The 19,528-nt window shown below is 42.0% G+C and overlaps 1 protein-coding gene and 1 long non-coding RNA gene across 2 annotated transcripts in view; one reads left to right on the top strand and one right to left on the bottom strand.

Annotated features, from left to right (window-relative positions):
- The window catches only part of unc5a (unc-5 netrin receptor A), a gene marked incomplete at both ends in the record, with an annotated part of 118,858 nt that overhangs the window by 58,745 nt on the left and 40,585 nt on the right, over window positions 1–19,528 (top strand). Inside the window, one exon of the mRNA XM_079268962.1 lies at window positions 531–743. Within this exon, the coding sequence (XP_079125088.1) occupies window positions 531–743 (213 nt within the window). The remainder of the gene's footprint in view (window positions 1–530; window positions 744–19,528) is intronic.
- LOC306777728 lies at window positions 15,030–18,638 on the bottom strand. The gene is made up of 5 exons (XR_013772003.1): window positions 18,516–18,638; window positions 17,456–17,581; window positions 16,850–16,997; window positions 16,233–16,326; window positions 15,030–15,289 (listed from the first exon to the last, which is right to left on the bottom strand). It is a non-coding gene; the product is annotated as an uncharacterized lncRNA (long non-coding RNA).

The following is a 19,528-nucleotide window of genomic DNA, read 5'->3' as shown; positions in this document are numbered from 1 at the left end:
ATAATACAGACTCGACTGTATAAGTGATTTTTGAGATAACTGGCTGTCTAGCTGTCAGTCATCTTTAACCTCCCCTGCCTCTTGCCCTGTCTTGCTTAATGCGGCTAGAGTTAGAGTCCTGGTTGAAGAGCCGTATAACACGGTGTGAAGTGGCCTAGTCGCTGAGATGGGATTTACGGCCGCCAGTCCATCAGCGGTGATGTTAAAGGGCGGTGATTAAGAGCTGAAGTGAAGACCCGGACTCCGCTATCCTCCCTGACCCAGCCAAGAGCACGCACAAGGCCAAGCTCTCGCTCTGCCAACTTTTCTCCATACATTCTCTTTTTTCCACTGTCTGTCCATCTGTCTCTGTCTTTTTTTGCCTCGTTCACATCCATATGCATGAGTTGCGATTCACCAAGGACACCTAGTCTCTGCATTTGATATTTTTGGCGCCTGCTGCGTTTCATGACAACTTGAAAGCTTGAAAGCGTTTCGGTTTGGCATCCCTCTAAAAATCCCTTTTTTTCTTCTTCTTTAATTCTCTGAAGGGTCCGAGCACGCCACAGCAACACTTCCTGCCTCCTTCTCGGACCTGCTACCTCACTTCCTGGTGGAGCCGGAGGACGAGTTCATCGTGAAGAACAAGCCGGTGACGCTGACCTGCCGCTCCACCCCGGCCACGCAGATCTACTTCAAGTGCAACGGCGAGTGGGTTCATCAGGACGACCACTTGATCGAGCGGACCGTCGACCCGGCCACAGGTACATGCAACACCAACTGACCGTTTCCCGTCTGAACAATTCATTTCCTCTAAATCTTCCGCTCAAATTGAGCTCTCTCTGGGCATTTTGTCAGCCGAGATAAGTAGTCTTTTCACCTGTTTGTTTTCGCTGTGACATGTGCAGCTCCATAGATACATTATGCAAAGTGTTTGCATCTGAAACTAAGGTTTGCAATTTGCCAGTGATTACTGTGCTCCATCGGGCTCTTGGCTCATCCTCCAGCCTATTTAGCCTGCCAGTCTCATAATAGGCTCAATGGTTTCAGTCTCAGAAATCTTTGCGATCACCTTGGAGACCTGTTTGTTTTTCTCTCTGTTGTGCTGCAGTCCCCCGCCTCCGCCATCAGTGTCACAAACACGCGTGGCACTGATCTGGTGTGATTCAGCAGCGATCTGCAAATTCAAAACCACCCATTCACAGTCTGACAACTGATTGGGAACGAGAAACGTGCAAATGACAGGAACGCGCGCACACACGCAAATGCCACACTCTGATTTGTAGCCCGAGACAACAAGCACACATAAAGAACATAACAGACACAACAACATAAGAGCTACACAGAGAGTCAGACACACAGTTTCCAACATAAACGTGGGCATGAATTGTGAAATGTCGTGGGGCGAACCGACTCTTAAGTGTCGATTCAATCTGACACTTTTGTTTGGAGGTGAGGATTTCTGATCAAATATTCTCCGGCACTGAAACTTTGATTGGTGTGCATGCTCACTCCTGCGCCGGCTCTTTTTTTGTCTAATAAACACAACGTGGTGAAGGATTTTAACTTCAGCTGTACAAAGAAACAGCTCCGGTGTAACAGAAGTTACAAGGCAGTAAAATAGGACTGAGTTTCCATCTGTGGATTTGTTTTACCTTGTGTATCAGGCACAGTCGTGAATGCCAGAGTCATTTTGAAGTCAGGCTCTGGTAGATAATGCCCCAAAAAAAAGTATTAGGAGTTAATTGTAGCTCCTGTTTTGTGAATAGACAGTGAACGCAGAAGGGAGCGCTTGTGGATCATTGAGAAGGAAATGTGAGTGAGTCAACGCCGATACAATCTGAACAGTTACGAACGCCGTCGTCCTTCTTGTGTTTTTCATTAACAGTTATTTTCAGAGTTTCTCACTGTTGTAGAGAGAAGTGATAGAAATTAAATGTTGCCAATATCAACAATCCTTCTAGGGTTTTTGGCTAATGACTCTTTTAAATAATTAGTCAAAAGTCTACTAGCCTGGAATGTAAAGCCAAGTGTAACATACAGGGACATTAAGTCATTATTTGATTACTTTTCTGCTTCCTCCAGTAAGCTGTTTTCATAAACAATGTAAAAGAGAAAGTCTGGGGTTTTGGATATTTGGTACCGGGTTTCTAATCCTCTTTTTAAGTACGCACGTGCTGAACATTTGACTTTGTTTTTTAAATTCCGAAATATTTGCACTGTGAGGGAAAGTTCCCCTCTGCCTGTCCTCTCACTGCTCCACGCAGACACGCAATCAAAGGAAACGAAAAGAGGCAGTGTCTCGGGGGTCGGGGAGAGATGTGATTACTGACCTGCAGCAGCAACTCAGTTCACAATCTGTGATTACCTGGTTTCCCTGAGTAACCCGTTCACTCAACGTTGCATGATCTACGCATTCCTTGTGGCTCGAGACGTCGTGACTTTCTGGAGTCGGCTGCCTAACTTTGATACGATGACATGAATCGTCAGTATAAAGAACACGCTGCACCCCATAAACTGCAGAGTTTATGGGAACATCACAATGCAATGTTCATGTGCCGACATTTAATGATGATGGACCATTTCCCATGTGGTTATGAGCCATTATAGTCGCCATTTATTTGTCTATGAAACAAAGCTGGCGTGCCGGGTGCCATAGACCCCGTCTTTGGAAACCCTGGGAAGTTTGCAAGGCCTCCTCGCAGCTCTCCACATCACTCTGTGCGCCAGAGTGGTCCAGAATTATGGCTGCTCCAAGGTATCCACATCGATCTCCCAAACACTTGTGCTGTTTAATGTCAGCACTGCCCTGAGGAGTTTACTGATGGCTCCCTCTAATCCTCCTTCCTCCAAGAAACATGTGAGGCGCACACATCCAACACATGCAGCTGTGTGTGTGTGTGTGTGTGTGCAGTCCAGGCTTGTCAGGCTGTTCTCTCACCCTGGTCGTCACAGTCACGCTGGACTCTAAACTTGTACCTGTTGCCAAGCAACCAGGACTTCTGTCGCAGCAGAAGCTGCCCGATATCAACATCACGCCTTGAGGGAGGAGGTACGAGGAGTTTGGAGACTTACCCAAGTTGACAAAAATTGATTGACAATTTCTCGTGCAGCAGTTGGAAAATCACCTTCTCAAAATAGCCCATTTCTCCAAAAGAGACTTTGAGAAGTGTCCCACATGTCCCCGAGTGGTCGTCTCTGCTCATGCTCCCCACTAAGCAGGACCCATGCTTCTTTTTTTTTTACTCCATTAAAAAATGACAAATGTGTTCATGCTATGCACCCATGTGACCAACCAACAAAAAGCTCCTCAAATAATCAAGTCAAATAATTGAAACAGCATGTAGACACATCGGAGTCAAGAGTCAGTGCAGGAGCTGGTTTTCACATTTGCTCTGCTCTTCTCTCCTTCCTTCACTCTGATGGATGAGTGGACTGTCAACAGTGACGCACACAGTGTGATTAGGCATAGAGAGGCAGACATTGTTGGTATGTATGAGGAGATGTAAACGTCAACACAAAGAAAAAGCGTTTCTGTTTTTGTAAAGGTTTCACAAACCCTGAAGCTGCATCTCTATAACCATCACTTAAATGTGTCAGGGCAAAATAAGTGTATTTATTTCATATTTAATCTTTTAATTAATCAGGAAAGCCTCATTAAGATTAAAAAATCTAAAATTTAAGACTGAAAAATGAAAATAAATAACAAAAAGTATGCAACAAAATCTGAATGAATTAGAAATGCAATTATAAAGTCATGATTAATATTTCTAATACAACCATGAAAAAGACCTTAAATCAACCCAAGAGCTGATGTCAAATAAATAAAAAAAATAACTACGACCGATACAAAACAATAACCGAGACGAACACATTGAGAAATACCCAAAAACAGCAGCAGCCCGAAGAGAGAGCACCCAGTTTCTGCAGCAATGATTCACAAAGGGAGACGAAGTTTCGCCATTTTAGATCAACAGTAACGGCAGACGGAGCAGCGTACAGGAAACCTCTTTCCCACTTCAAGATGCTTCCAGTATCAAGGATAAAGATGAGTCGCAGCATTGATGGAGGGGGTAGAATAGGTTACATTTGACCAAGATAAAAAGTACAAGTGTTACATCCTCATTTCTACAAATACGGCGGAGCAATTTGATGATTACTGTAAGACGACATCAATTTATCTGCCATATTGTTTATGCCGAGGTAGCTCTCCCTTTAACATCGGTGTGTTCGTCAGACTCACTCACTAAGCTGCTTCATGGCAATATTGGACTTTTTCTTTTATTGTTTTTGAAATAGTTTGTTGTATTTAATTGACTAAATTAACCAAAAAGGATGGTATGTTTATGTTTTCTAACAATTTAACAACATATATAAATACCACAATAAAGATACTTCAATACACAATATTACCCATATTATCCTCTTCTTGATAAAAAATTCTGCATTCAAAATATGAATAGCAATTCCTGCTCGGAATTATCAACTGAAGCCGCTTAGAGAAGATTTAAGTCACCATAAATATTTTTATTATCTTAACGCTAATGAATGATCTGATGAAATCCTGTTAGAAATATGAAAAGCAGTGAGAGATGTTAAACTAGACACACGCCTAAATATATGACAGTGTCGAGGCATTCACACGTCCTAATGACTTCTGTGTTTTCATCACTAAAGGATATCAAACGGGAAAAGAAACTGGTCAAAGAGAGCAGGAGCCGTCATCAATAATCCCTTCACCTTTTCGGGTTGAAGTAATATCCGAGACTGGTCCGGTGCAGCACAGTAGAGCCAATGATATTCAACTACCTCCATCCATGTTCACTCCCAGCAGACCCAGACAAACGTCAAAGTGACTGGGAGGGCTCGAGTTAATAACTGACCCGAGTGTGAAGTGCAGACATGTTTCCGTCAGACTGCTCAGGAGGACGTGACCTCCGCCCTCATCAGACAGGTCTGTTTATTGAAACTGATTCAGTGCAGCAAAGACAAAGGAGCTGCTCCGGCTGACTGTGTGCACTGCTCAGTTACAGTTAGTTACCGACACCCCTTTGTATTCTGTGAACCACCACCACCACACACACACACACTAGTTTACCTACACACAGGGCTCACAACACACTTACACACAGTCTCCGAAGCTCCTTACGACGTGGAAAAGGGAAAAAAAATATGTCACAATGTGTCCTTCCTCTCCTGGTATCAATGTCCGACATCGATCCATCCTCGAGTCTATCGGTTCTCATTACCTGTCCTCAGTAACTTATCTCAATTGTTATGGCTGCGACTGCTTCCAGAGCCCCGGCCGGTCTCTGTCGCAGGTCATCCTTTATAGAACAGGAGAACCAGCGTCTGGCGAGTCCTAACAAAGACATATCCTCTCCGAACAAATCAATGCTGACAGTGTGTTTGCATAGATTAGGCGATTCTCCCACTCTATGATTTCTCATCAGACACACGGTGAGGAGAAGGGAGATTGGCACTTGAGCGGAGGATTGTTGTGTGGGCCAGGCTGATTTGATTTTGTTTGCGTTTCATCTGCCAACATTGATGGAAACGATTTTGATTCACGCGCGTCGCATTGTCACCCCAGCAGCAAACCCTCTCAGGTGGAAAGTACATGCATTTCACGCTCCTATTTCAATAAACCCCGGCAAGAGCCTTACAGAGATGCGGGGAGGTTATGTTTTCTTTTGTTGATTGAACCGGATGTCGACACGACTTCTACAATGAAAGCAGGAGAAGATGGAGGAAATAATCGCATGCTACACATTTGCCTTGTACTCTGTGAAAGTGAAATTGTCATGGTTTGAAGTGGAGTCATAAACACTCGATTAATAAAGTCTTTAATATTGTTTTTTATTCTATAACTCGACTTATTTACCGATAAGAGAATGGAGCACCTCCATAACCTCCAGGTTCATCAGCACTGACTCCTGTCCTCTGTCAATCCTTTGAAGTCTAAATACAGCGTGTGACGGAGTCAATCTTTTAAAACCGTCCATCACTTTCTGAATATAACTCATAACCCCTGCGTCTGCAAACAAGCAAGGATTAATTTTTTATAAAATAGGTATTTTTTGATTGACCAGATCCTGGCTTGTAATGTGACGACGTATTTAATTTCTGATCATAGGGGGAGATAAGCTCGGCTTAGCTGAAATGATCTACTTATCCATGGTATTATAGCGGCCAATCAGCTCTGTGACTCCAACTTCCACCGCCCTCCCTCTGTCCCTGTTCTACACATTGCCTGTATAGGTCAACATCATGGATGCAGATACAGCTGATGGTGCAGGAGGTCTCTTTTTATGTGAATGGTATTAAGTAAAATGCAACCAGCAGCTCATGGTCACTCTGTTGTTGTCAAATTGCGGTGAATTCAGGACAAAGTGTTGCTAATGGCGTTGGGGCCTCACAACGGTGATTAAACACCATCTTTAATATACATTGAAGAACGGCCACGCTGCAATTTAAGCAAAAACCTGATGGGCCCGTAAGCCAGAATCTAATGAACAGCAGGAAATAAGAGAATCAGCGGGGAAGAGGACAATATCATCCTAAATGAACAAAAAGGCCTTTTACCACCTGCTAAGCATCGATCAGTAGCCAAGGGGACTAATTGATAACTCATTATTAGCTGCTTCCCCATAATGTCACTTGTATTTAATCCTGTCCTTGATGGTGGGACAGAGAGGGAAGGATTTGGCGATGGAGCACCGAGAAACAGATGGCAAGGTGAATTGTTCCCGTGACACATCTGCCGACGTGTTCCGTTAGGTGTGTGTGTGTGTGTGTGTGTGTGTGTGTGTGTGTGTGTGTGTGTGTGTGTGTGTGTGTGTGTGTGTGTGTGTGCAGCAATGCAAAGTAAGACACCTCGGAGTGAGAGTCAAAGTGGATTTAACTGAAGCCTGTGTTTGTCTGGCCTTGAGACAACTGCAAGTGTAGCAGCGGGAGTAAAGTGAGGCAGGTAGAATTAAAAACCAACCAGCTGTGCTGATTGATCTCGCCGAAAGGCCAACTCCCGAGTTTTTGTTTTATTTAGAAATTTGGAGTAGGTGCAGGGTCTGTTCCTTTTTGAAGTTGGTCTTGACACGCAGGAATTATACATTTCAAAATGAACTGCAATTAGTGGAACAAAAGTGGAGAAAAAAAGATAATTACCGTTTGTCAAACAACAAGGCTGTCACGCGTCCAATCTCCCACGCGTGCACAGCCTTTGTCCTCCCAGCACAACATATCCCGCGTCAGTCCCGCGCTTGGCTTTCTCCAAAGTCATTTTGTCTCACAAAAGCTGTGCCCTTGCTGTAAGTTGGAATGCATTCAGCACTCTTTTAGTCAGTGGTTGTTTCTTCTGCAACAGTCCAAGTTTTCTATTTACCCCATTTGGTAAAGACAACGCATGTCATCAATGCAGTCCTTCAAGCCTGCATCTGTAGTTCGTGTGCAGTGCATGGAATGGCATGTGCATCATTTTTTTTTTAATAAAAAAAATAATAAAAAATTTGGCTTTGCAGCAGGAGTGATAAGAATTTGTAAAATGCATTTTCAACTTCATTTCCAGAGGCACACATCAGTGTGTGTACCTTTCGTGGAAAGCGTCCTGGTCCTCAGAGCTACATGGAAATATTTGCACGGAGCCGTCTCACCGTGTTTCTAAGCTTTTTAGTGCCCTAACCGAGACATCTGAATGAAATGCGGCCTGTGTGCTGAAATGAAATGCAGCACATGCTTTACCCAGGCCACTCGCACTGCTCTTGTGCCGAGCAAATGGAGGCCAAAGTTGCAAATTTGCTTGGATGCCACAATGTGCCTCAAAAGGGAACGTTTTAACACGGTCGCATTCAGAATGGAGCGGAGAGGAGCCGGCAAACTTCTTCCCTGCTTTGCTGTTTTGATTATAAGCAATAAACTTTGATATTTTCCTCATTTTAAACTTTTAGCTGTAATATAATTTTTTATCTTCCGACTTACCTCCACACCCGATGGAAATGAGAGACGAGCTACGGTGACAGGGCGAGACTGAGTGGGAGTTTGTGGTGTCAATCAGCACCTGCTCTGCTCAGATTCCTTTCAACATGGTGGAACCGTGTAGTGAGGGAGCTGACAGCTAAATAGTCCATGGAGATTTTTGATAGGCAGAGGAACTCAGTAGCTGACAGTTAATGCTTTGTGTGCTTGGCCCCAAGGAGACTTTCACTTTAGGTATTTTACACTCTCCTCCAACAAACAGCAACTCACTCCTTTTTAAAGCAAAAGCTGCAGGGTGTCCTGGGTGTGGGTTCGTGGTGACATTGTGAAAACACTAGTTTATGCTGTGAGGGAAGAAGAATGGCTTCAGTGTCCTCATGAAGTGCTGTGTAAAATATGAACATTTTCTCTGGAAGCAACACACATAACAGCAGCTGGGATGCTGATTCTATTACCGAAAGCATGAACCTGTAAAGTCTACGTTGTCTATTCTACGCAGTCTCAAGGTAGCATTAAGCGGATGTACTGTGTTTATGTCGGGGCTCACGTTTCAGGGAATACAAGCCCGAGTCAATCATCAGCAGGCTCCTGCCCACATGTAGCCCTGGTGACTTCAGTATCGTGCGGTCGCTGCGTCGACCACAAACACACAAAGAAGACAATGCAGAGGCGACGCCGCACGTGTTTGAGAAAACCTTCTTCATCGGAGCGTTTGTTCAATGAGGCGTGCTGACAACAAGAGCAGCGGCCCTGGTCTGGGAGCCATCTCGGAGCAATTTTTAGGTTTTATGCAAGTCAAATTAATAATTCATTATTTCACATTGTTTTAGACTTAGAGTTTGTCTACTGAAGTGGTTTGGGATTTCTTTTGTCTGTCTTTTTAAGAGCTCTCAAACATGTATTTAAAAGGACAGTCAATTCAATCACAGGACAATTCAAGGTACACATTCGAAAAAGAAGCCGTGTTTAAAAAACGCCTATTTGCATGTTGTTGGTGTCAACTGAGTAATTTCCTTCTGTTACGGTCGCCTCCACTGCAAGCTGTTTTGTGTCACTTTACGGAAAACATTAGGTTTTGGTTGGACAAAGGAATGTAAATGTGTCTCCTTCGCTTGGGCTAAATTATGAATCACTTAATCAAGAAGATAACCATCAGATTAGTCGGCAATGAAAAATGCAAATTAATTGCAGTTTGGATCTTTCCAAATCTTTGGTACATCACATCACTTGCCTTCATGATTCTTGAATCATCATTTTGAAGCGAGTGAATAATCTCTGCTGCATCTGTGCACGTTATTCCAACGCCACCTCCAAGCATCTGGTACCTCAGATATCAAACCGAGCTCAAGGGTACGCGCTTTACTTTCACTCCACTTTCTCAGTTTTTAGCGGCAGCTTATTTATGAAGCCCACAACCCTCCGTCCTGCATCTACGGTATAAATAATTAACGCTGTCACATTTGAAACAAAGAAATTAATATTTAAAGGCTCAGTCCGTGTTCTGTCTGCAGCACTTCAACCCCTCATGCGTAGCATTGTTGTTGATTCTGGACTCGACAATGTGGTCCACACTGGAATGAGAACCGTGCGGCCTCAACAGCATATGACCAGTGGGCCGTGGGGGGGATTCAAACTGATTACAGGTTAAGGTTGCGGATATTTCCCAAGTGTTATTGTTTAAATATCCAGCCATTCTTCCATTTCTTACACCACAGAATATGCTACATAGTCGTTTAAGGTTCTTTTGCCTTCCTCTTTACTTCTTCTGGATTCGGGGGCGGGGCGGGGGGGGGGGTTTACATATAAATATGAATTGTTTTGCAAAGGCAGGAGCTTCAGATCGGAGCGGAACGAAGGTTTGTTGCTAAAATATTCTGAGATTTTGCAGAAATCTACAAAAGGAATGTAGATATTATCACTTGACGTTCACCAGAGGACTTCTTACCATCAGAAGGTGTTTAGAAGTAAACAAGCGATGAACAGGATATTGGTTTAATCACAGCTACCGGTACTAATGGCAAGAGAAATAATTAGTGCTAATCACAACAGACGTGTTCATTTTGTATGAGTTACAATATGAGTCATCATCCACAAACTGCGTCATTTATTACGAGTACAAATGAAAATTTTGGTACCTTAAAAAAAAAAGTAGAAAATACTTGTTGTTTTGTAGAAAGACTTTCGTAGCCTCTGTGTTGCCCCAGGCAGTTTCCTGAATGCTGTTTGTTGTTTTGCCTAATATTTATGTTCGCCCACACAGCATCATTGGATTACCAAAAACCTCGGCCAGGAGGGACCGACCGATCGTGGGTAGAGGAGGGACAACCCCTAATGCAATTTGTACGACACAGAGCACTCTGCAACCAGATGGGAGCCGGTGCTGACTTACAGTTCTCCTTATTTACTTTGGCGGCCAAGGCCGTGTCAGACAAGGGGAAGAGAAGCATGTTAACCGGAGCAAATTATCAGGGCTTTCATGTGCGTAGCGCTCTATCAGATTGCAGAATGTAATGGAAGCAGAAGCAAAGTGCTCCAGGCCTTCACCTCTGACTTGTTCTCATTGGACGTAGGACAAGGTGTGCGTGGGAGATAAAGCAGCAGGTCCTTCACGTCCCAGCCTGAAGACTGTGGCACATAGAACATTCTACTCGTGCCAATCGTCAGGGTCAGGGTGTTGGATGGAGACTAATTACAACGAGGGCACTGTGATAAATCACAGCACTGCCTCTCTGTGTGTGTGTGTGTGTGTGTGTGTGTGTGTGTGTGTGTGTGTGTGTGTCAGTGCTATTAAGGAAAGGTTAGGCAAACTAATTATGGAGGGACAATGTAAATAGAAAAATCCATTGCTTTGAATGAATGTCCATTTGATGTTATCAGTTGTGGCTTTGCTATGGTGGCCTCGGGACCAAATACAAATGTGAAACATGTGTATAAAGACATGATTCTAACTTCTGCCGTGAGATGTCTGCACTCTGTGACACGTTAAAGCTATTTTAAAGTTTTATGCATCGATTCATTATCACGTTCCAAACCTGCGAACACCTGCGCAGCTGAAAAACATTTAGGTTGAGTGCGCGGAGCATTGTTGTGACATCCTGTGTGGACGTGGTGTGGTGTGTGTCAGTGAAATCTCTTGCACAATGAAGATTCTCACGGGGCATGCAAAAGTGTGTACATCATTGTTCGTTATTACCACTGAGCTCAAACGATTTCCGCTCAAAGTCTAATCCCCTCACATATCGCTGTGCACGACTGTCGACCCTTTAAATGTCCGTCTCCTGTATGTTAGAGCACGTTGGGAGCTGTTGTATATATGTGTAAATATGTATATTTTTAACACAGTCTCTTTAAATTACAGTTGCAGACATTAAAGGCTCTCTATACAATGCTCAGAGCATTAATATCCATCACACAACTATTAGCTATAAAGATATAGTGATGTCTACCTGAGCAAAGGATGAGGCCCCTCTCCCTCCTGTGTGTTGTTATCAGAGCTTCTCTGTGCTTTGTTGACACAGCCAGGTCAGCCGTGTGGGCCATTTACTGCACGTTAGTGCATGCAACCGTGTTTTTATCTTTAGTTTATATTAATGCTCAATGGCTGTGTTACGTGTACCAAATAGCGTATTTCACAAAGTGCTCCTGTCCATAAAAAGAGAGTTAACAAAATGCCTTACCTTTTATGGTTATCTGTACCATTTGGAGGGGCTCATAATTACAAGAAAATCAGGGTGGGCGTTGAGGGTTAAAGAGATGCTTAGGAACAGAGGCAGAATTTCAAAAACAGGCATGTTAGCCTCTGATCTATGGCGTTATATTCCTGAGCCAGCAATGGGAGATTTGAAGCACAGAAAAATATATTTTCAAAGCACATGAATTATATTTTAAAGATACATTTTAAGCATTTTAAGCAAAGCAATTTCAGGTCGACGACACAAAAATCTCTTCTGGGGTCAATAAATGATTATGTATATTTGCTGTTATCCATATTAACATGAAATAATATCCGCTTCCACTCAGTTGCACTCATATCACCCCTCACAGACAGAGAAGATGAGGAATTCTGATTGGCTGTTTGTTAGATCGCTAGTAGAGCTACAGCATCCCAGAAGCACGATGGAAGAAGCATTACTGACTAGAGTAGAGTTGTTTAAATATGGATTGTGGACAGTATTTTTTATCTTGACTTATTATTTACACCTGATACTGTGGTGTAGGCTATTTGATTGTGATGTGTAAGATTGCTCTCTTTGGTCTTCTTAAGGAGACGAAACAGCAGAATTTACCTTCTGGTATTCTCCGGCAGGTTGAGCGATTTGTCAGGCAAAGTTGAGCGTTGAAAAAGTTATTAATAATAATAACGGAGTGGGTTATTATTCCATGTTAATATGGATCATAACAACCATGCAAATGAATTTATTGAGCACAGAATCGATTTTTATTGACTCAACACATATTTTTTTGTGCTCCAAATCTCCCATTGTTGGCTCAGCAGCGAGGCACAAACATAACGCCATCGACACTCTGACCTCAGTCTCCTTGGATTGGCATTGGACTGAACCTAGCCGGATTGATTGGAATACCTGCTCGCCCGTTTGTCAGCCATGAATAATCTGTAACGACATTGCGAGCATCAGCAGGGGCCTTGCAGCATGCATTCATCGTGGAAAATGGACAGCTCAATCAAAAGAAGCTGTTGAAAAGCTGGTCATAACCGGAGGCAGAGCCTTGACCCAGAACGCTGTCCCGTGACTTGAGTCGCAACCTCACCGACATCCCTGAGTGGGACGCCTGACTACTGTATTCCCGATGAACTCGGGCCACATTTCTGCTTCCCCTCCTCCTCCTGCTGCTGCTGCCATCTCTCTCTTGCTGTTTAATAGAGCCATGCTTCACTCAGAAGGCCACGCCATCTTTGTTAGGAGGCAGATGCTCGAGGCGCCACCTGCCATCGTCAGCTCTCCCCGCGTCAGGTAGCACGGGCCACCCATCACCCCACTGCTTTACATGGTGATGGAAGTCTGAATACTTGATGATAAAGCAGCGATGCCCTTGGCTCTATGACCTGGGGTTCACTTTGAATTATTTACACATGGATAACCTGCACAGGTTGTTATGTACCTGTGTTTGTAGACTGCCAGTTGTCCAAAGTTCTTTTTTGACAGCTTGGTTTGGTGTCAGGGTTTCTTCGGTGTATTAAAGGCAAAGTAATTGGTCTGAGGAAGAGGGCATTGTGGCTTCTTTGAAAAGGAGCGCTGTGCTCATGATGCTGGTGATGACACTGATGCCAGCCTGTACAAAGAGGAACCACAGGAGGAAATGAAACACTTCGAGCATGCTTTTGACTGGTTGCCAAGCTGTGCAGACGGTGCATTCTTAAAAGCATTCGTCTGTGATGTCTCCCCTCGACCATTGTGAACTCTCCCCCTTGAAATGGTGCATTCCCCTGATGGAGACCCAACCCTAATCCCCCTACATCCACTGATGAATCCCATCCACACACACGGTAGGGATGCCGCCTAATTGAATTTCCTTGGACACAATGAACACACGCTCAGGACCTGCAGGTTCCAGTCCTTGCCTTTGATAAGCAAATGACCCCTTTGGAATTGAGGTCACAGCCTGCGAAAACAAGAGTGAGGGAGAGAAAAATAAAGTCCTGCGCTCAGACAAGCCCAATATCGACTCACCCGGGATTGAGAACAATGATGTTTACCCTGTGTGTGTTGAGCCCCTGTTGGCTCAAGGGGAAGTTCATCCTACACACACACACACACACACACACACACACACACACACATAAAGATGTCTGTGCTCTTGTCTCTCACAGTGCAACTTTGTCCTTTTTTTACTGTCAGCGCTTTTGTTTTTTTACATCCAAATGGAGCGTATGTGTAAATAATCTTGTTTTTGCCGCAGATTAGAATATAGCCCAGTACATTAAATGTTGGTGCGTCCTGCCTGTGTGTGTGTGTGTGTGTGTGTGTATGTGCATGCCAGTGGATCTCGTAATAGCTTGTATTGTACTCCATTGCCTGGAGACTATGCACTAAGCTCCATCATACAATAGTACGGTACACTCTAAAAAAAAAAAAGTTGAGTATACTTAAAAAGGTTAAGCAACCAGCTGCAAAGGCTTTTTTGAGTATGCTCAACTAAGTTGTGTCAACTTAGGATAAGAAGTTAACTCAAAGTGCTATTTTAAGTTTCTCAAACTTGATATTTCAAGTGTTCTTTACTTAAGTACATGAGTAGACGTGAGGATCAAACTCAATATTTTAAGTTATGTTAACTTAAGTACATAAGTAGGTCTGAATAGTAATAAGTTTGAGAAACTTAAAATAGCACTTTGAGTTAACTTCTTATCCTAAGTTGACACAACTTAGTTGAGCATACTCAAAAAAGCCTTTGCAGCTGGTTGCTTAACCTTTTTAAGTTGACACAACTTAGTTGAGTATACTCAAAAAAGCCTTTGCAGCTGGTTGCTTAACCTTTTTAAGTATACTCAACTTTTCTTTCTTTACAGCCTTCATTTTTAATTAATTGGAAATGTACACCGTTAAAGAAAAGAAAAACATCGTAAAACACAAAATGTTTAATAACAATAAGTTATTTGCTTGCAAAACAATATTGTCTTTCAATTTCAACACTTGAATAGTAGACAGCAGGGGGTCAACATCCTTATAATCTCTACTTCATGCCATTTTAAACCCAAAGACACAGACTAAAGTTCCGTCCTAATACTCAGTCAAAACAAAAAGAAATGCAAATATGTGTCTGCATGGCGCTATGTGGCAGTAACAACAATAAACTAAAATTATAATACACCTAAAGCGCAGGACCAGCAGTGGATAGTTCAGCTGTAATATACAAAGTATATACAAATAATAAACTTGTTAAACATCTAACACTTAAGGGTGTTGACCAATTTGGTCAACTCATACCATCGGCATTTGGTCAAGTTGGTGACATTTCAGTCCCTCATGAAAATCCAGTCAAGACCATAGGCGTGGTTTAGATATGGCAGGCTACTTCAGCAAACTGTTCTTTAAGGCCTGAACCCGGGTAGAGTACTGGGTACCAAGGTTCATGAACACCTTTTGAATTACTTAAAAAATGTGTACCGTAAGTCCTTCGGATAGTCCAGGTTAAGAGCCTGGATGAGCCCAAACAAAAGGGCAAATGCGGTTGGGAAGTCGCATACATCCTCCAGGACAATCCGTTCCTCAATAACCAGGGCGATGCTTATTGTTGTTGGACTTGAGCGGACCACCCCAACGCCATCTTCAACAACTGAATATTCCAAGTTCAACTCCCTTGACGCAAAATTCCTCCGGGTCTGTATTTTAAAGAAAAACAAGCATAGAGAGACTTTCATAAATATTCACCCCCTCTTTAAAATTCTCTTTTTTTTCGTTCCCATTCTGTAACAATACATTTGAAAAGTCAAAATACATTTTTGGTTGGTAAATTTTCTGCAGATTTTAAAAACAAAAATATACCACTTTCATACCATATTCACCCCCTACACATTTGTATTATAGTATTTTAATATTTAAATATTCATACTCTGAATGTCGTGTCTTGTCATTAAATAAATAAATAAATAGATAGAGCAGAATACAGGGAAACATTTGCTCACTGTACAGGCTTCCTTCGATTCAATAAGTGACAAAAACCTGAAGGAACTGGAGCAAATCTGCCATAAAACAATGGACAAAATCACTCCAAATCTGCCAGATTCTTACTCTAAAGACATGTAGCAGCAAAGGGTGCTAATGTTGTGTAGGGACTTTTTTAGTTTTATTTTCTTAAAAAGATTAGCTAACCAAAAAGGTATTTTGACTTTGAAAATGCACTGACAGAGAATGACTTTACAATTAAAAACACTCAAATATGTACATGCATCATTTTTAAGTCAGACAAATCTTCAACAGGTCTAAATACTTTCTGAATGCACTGTATACGAGGTCTCAAAACCCATGACTAATTTGGGCTTGGAATTATAAATGTTACCAGTACATTTGAAGGAGAATTGCTGTTACAAAATGCATGTGATGCAGGCACCACACTCACATGTAACCTTGATGCTACAGTAATATTGCCAGTATTGACGATATCACATGAAATGAAATGTTAAAAACTGTAAAGTTACACTTATTAAACTATTTAGGTGGAATAACAAAGTAACAGTGAAGTAGAAATGAGGGTTTGATGAAAGTTTGCATTCGTGTTTTCTTGCTCAATGTGCAACCTAAATGACATTGACACATTAGTCTTACCAGATATTTCTTCAGAAAGCCGTCCGGCTTCGCCATCAAAGAACGGTAGACCCCATAGAGCTGTAGAGTTTCTGTGGGCAAGCACATCAGTTGTCTGAAAGATACAAAATGAAGATTAAAAATGTATATATTCATAATAATTAAAATTCAATGCAAACTATAGAAGACAAAGGCATTTGGCAAACTGCTTCCAGCATTGTCGCATGCATTTCAGGTTGGCTGTATTCACTAACTAAATTAACCTATATTTTACCACTGTATATATGGGCATCATGTTTTTGGACACAGCTTAAGGGTGAAAACACAGTAACGCTCTCTTGCTTTTCATCTCCGAAATCACCAATTTGAAATGTCAATTAAGTCAAACAATACAATACACCTGTGAACATTAACGTGTATTCATATTTATTTTGTAAGACAAACTGGAATATTAAAGGGTGATCTGATGGTAAATGCTCTGCTCCAATGTTATGGTTTGCATAGTTTCATAATTGATGTCTTGTGTCGGACTAAATAATTGTGAAAATGCCCCTCGTCTGTCCCCCAGTTTTTGGTCCCAGTTCAAATCGAATTGAGGACCCCTGCTATACCACATGCACTTCCTACTTATTGATTACCTGTTCATCAAAGGTGTCTAGAAGGATCCTCATGTCCTTTCCAATGTTCCGCGGCGTGATCTGTACAGCTTAATAAGCTGCGATGAGTGTGCATCCAATGATGACAGGAAGATCTTCTTCAGGTCCACTCGAGTAATTCTGTAGAACTCTGCACAAAACAGTTTGCATGTAAAGAAACAATGATGCAAGTTTATGTTCAATTGTACAATTGTCCAAAGGCATTAGATACATGCTGCTTTCTATTTCAGAACAACCAACAGTAGCCTGTGGATCATTGCACTCTGCAGGCAATTCTTCATCTGCTTCTGGTAGATCAGTTGGAGTTGTTGGAGATATTACAGATTATCTAAAATAATTAACACTGTAAGATTTGTACTTACCGGATTTGTTACCGGCTTACATGACTACTGAAGGACATTACTTGTAAATTCACAGTTTTTGAATAGACAACAGTCACATGCTGCTTCAAATGAGCCCTGAGATGGCCTATGCATTTTTCTGGAGCACAGAGGACCTTACAGTCACACAATTCACAACAAAATGTGACCTGCACTTTAGGTTTACCAGACTGTTTATGTACTCTTGAAAGGTGGGATTTTAACGCACCAGTTGTCTTGAAAGTTCAGGTGCAGGCTGTATACAGGCACGGGAGTGGTTAGAGTCACGCCTGGTAATGTCTGTAATGCTTTCAGAGGACATCTTGACTGGGGTGGAAAAACTTGCATCCAAATCCTATGAAGGAAAGATAAGAACATGTTAACAATGTGCATAGTTGTCAAAACTCCATGCAAACCTAACAGCTTCACATCCCCTTATTTTCAAAGTTGCTCAAAGATGGGAAATATTTATTGCCAAGGAGTAATGGTACATTTTTTACTAAAACAGAAAAGCAGTTTGCCATGATTTATTAAATGTACACTGAGAACTGAGAATGTAAAAGATGATTCCACTAACCTCTAACTATGTTTACCTTAAGTGTGTAAAGGAGCAAGTCATTAAAATGGTTTTATCATAATGACAAACAATACTATGAGTGATGGAAGGAAGGGGGTGACCACGAAAAGCAACAGAACCTTCATCCCCCCTTTTGCTGAGTATTTTTAAATGTGTATTCATGCATATTTGTTTTGTATCATCAGGGAAGGAAAAGCATAGGTCAAGGAGTCTTACGAGTAACACAAATAAATTGGGTGCACAAAAGAACGGCGTGTTGCTTTATGCCTACTTCATTACCTGGAAGGTATCGAGTGCACCTCAATGGTACACGCGCGCGAGTAACTTAAACTAGCATGCTAAAGCCCTCGTGTTTCAACGCCACCAACACTAACGAACGGCGAAGCACTTTGCAGCAACATGTCAGCTAGCTAACAGAAACCAACCAATGTAACGTTAGCATACGGCGCTATAACATTGTGCACGTGCATACAACGTAGTAGCTTTAGCTAGTACAGACGTTAACTTTAATATGTGCAAATTCACTCGACCATGCAAAACCGCAAGCCGCGGGTCATTATCGTTAAATTACACATGACATTATGAACACGTGAAAAATAGGGTGGGGTCCGTCACATTGTAAACTTCTTAATGTTAACTTTTGCATTAAAAAAAGAACATGTTCGCAGACCAGCCCGTTAGCAAACACACTCCAGAACATACACAGCCTTACCTTGTTAATTTGTGATCAAGGTAGACAGCATGCTGCAGCAACATTTGAGCTGACGTGGACCAGCGTGGACTTGCTAACGTTATCTCTAACCGAAGGCACTGGTGTAGCGCAGTGACGTTTTTTTTCCCTCTCTTCTTCTTCTTCTTCTGCTGCTACTGGTGCTGCTTCTTCTTCTTCTTCTCCTGAATTTGTGGCGGTTGGTTTTTTTTTTTTTTCTTGATTGAACTTTATTGAACATTGTCAACAGACATTCAGCAGATCATGAACATTCTTACACATATAAGATTTAGGTATAAAAAGTAAATGTCAATCAAATCAAATCTAAACAAATAAGGTATTTAAACATAATGGTATCTTAACAGGGGCTAAAGAAAATAATGTTTTATTTATTTTATTTTATTATTTAAAATATATAATTATAGTATATATATATATATATACACACATACATACATATATGTACATGTATATATTTACTAAAATCTACCCATGCACAGTGGCCTTAGTTACCTCAGCAGATGCCCAAACCACTATGCTGAGTTTTCTCGACTTAAAAGTTTCAGTGGACTGCACTCCTTATTAGTAAAGTTGACATTTTGAGTTAGCTCAACTTTTTCCAAAGGGATTTGTTGACTCAACTTTAAGAAAGGTGTTAGTACAACAAATTTGAAGTTGGGCTTTTTAGAGTGTATGAACTCAGCCACTCTGCAGCTCTTCCAGTCTTTTTTTCCTCTTCCTTTGATTTCGTTGGTTAAAAGTCAAGAAGTCTCGGGGCAGAACAGCGTGTTTGCTTTGGTGAGTCTGAGAGTGCACAGCCCGGATGCTCCTTTTAGATACAAGCCCTGCATGCTTTCCATCTGCTTTACACATAAATTGTTGAGTACCAGAACTTTGTATATTTAGGGGGAAATTAATCAAAGAACATCAAGGGAGTCATTTTCAAATTGGGGGGGGGGGTTAATCATTTCAAGAAGCAGTGAGGGATTTGTTCCCTGACCTGTTGAGCTGTAGCC

This window comes from Melanostigma gelatinosum, assembly GCF_949748355.1.
Source record: "Melanostigma gelatinosum genome assembly, chromosome: 5".
Classification (NCBI taxonomy): domain Eukaryota; kingdom Metazoa; phylum Chordata; class Actinopteri; order Perciformes; family Zoarcidae; genus Melanostigma; species Melanostigma gelatinosum.
This window is presented reverse-complemented; position numbering and strand designations above follow the sequence as displayed.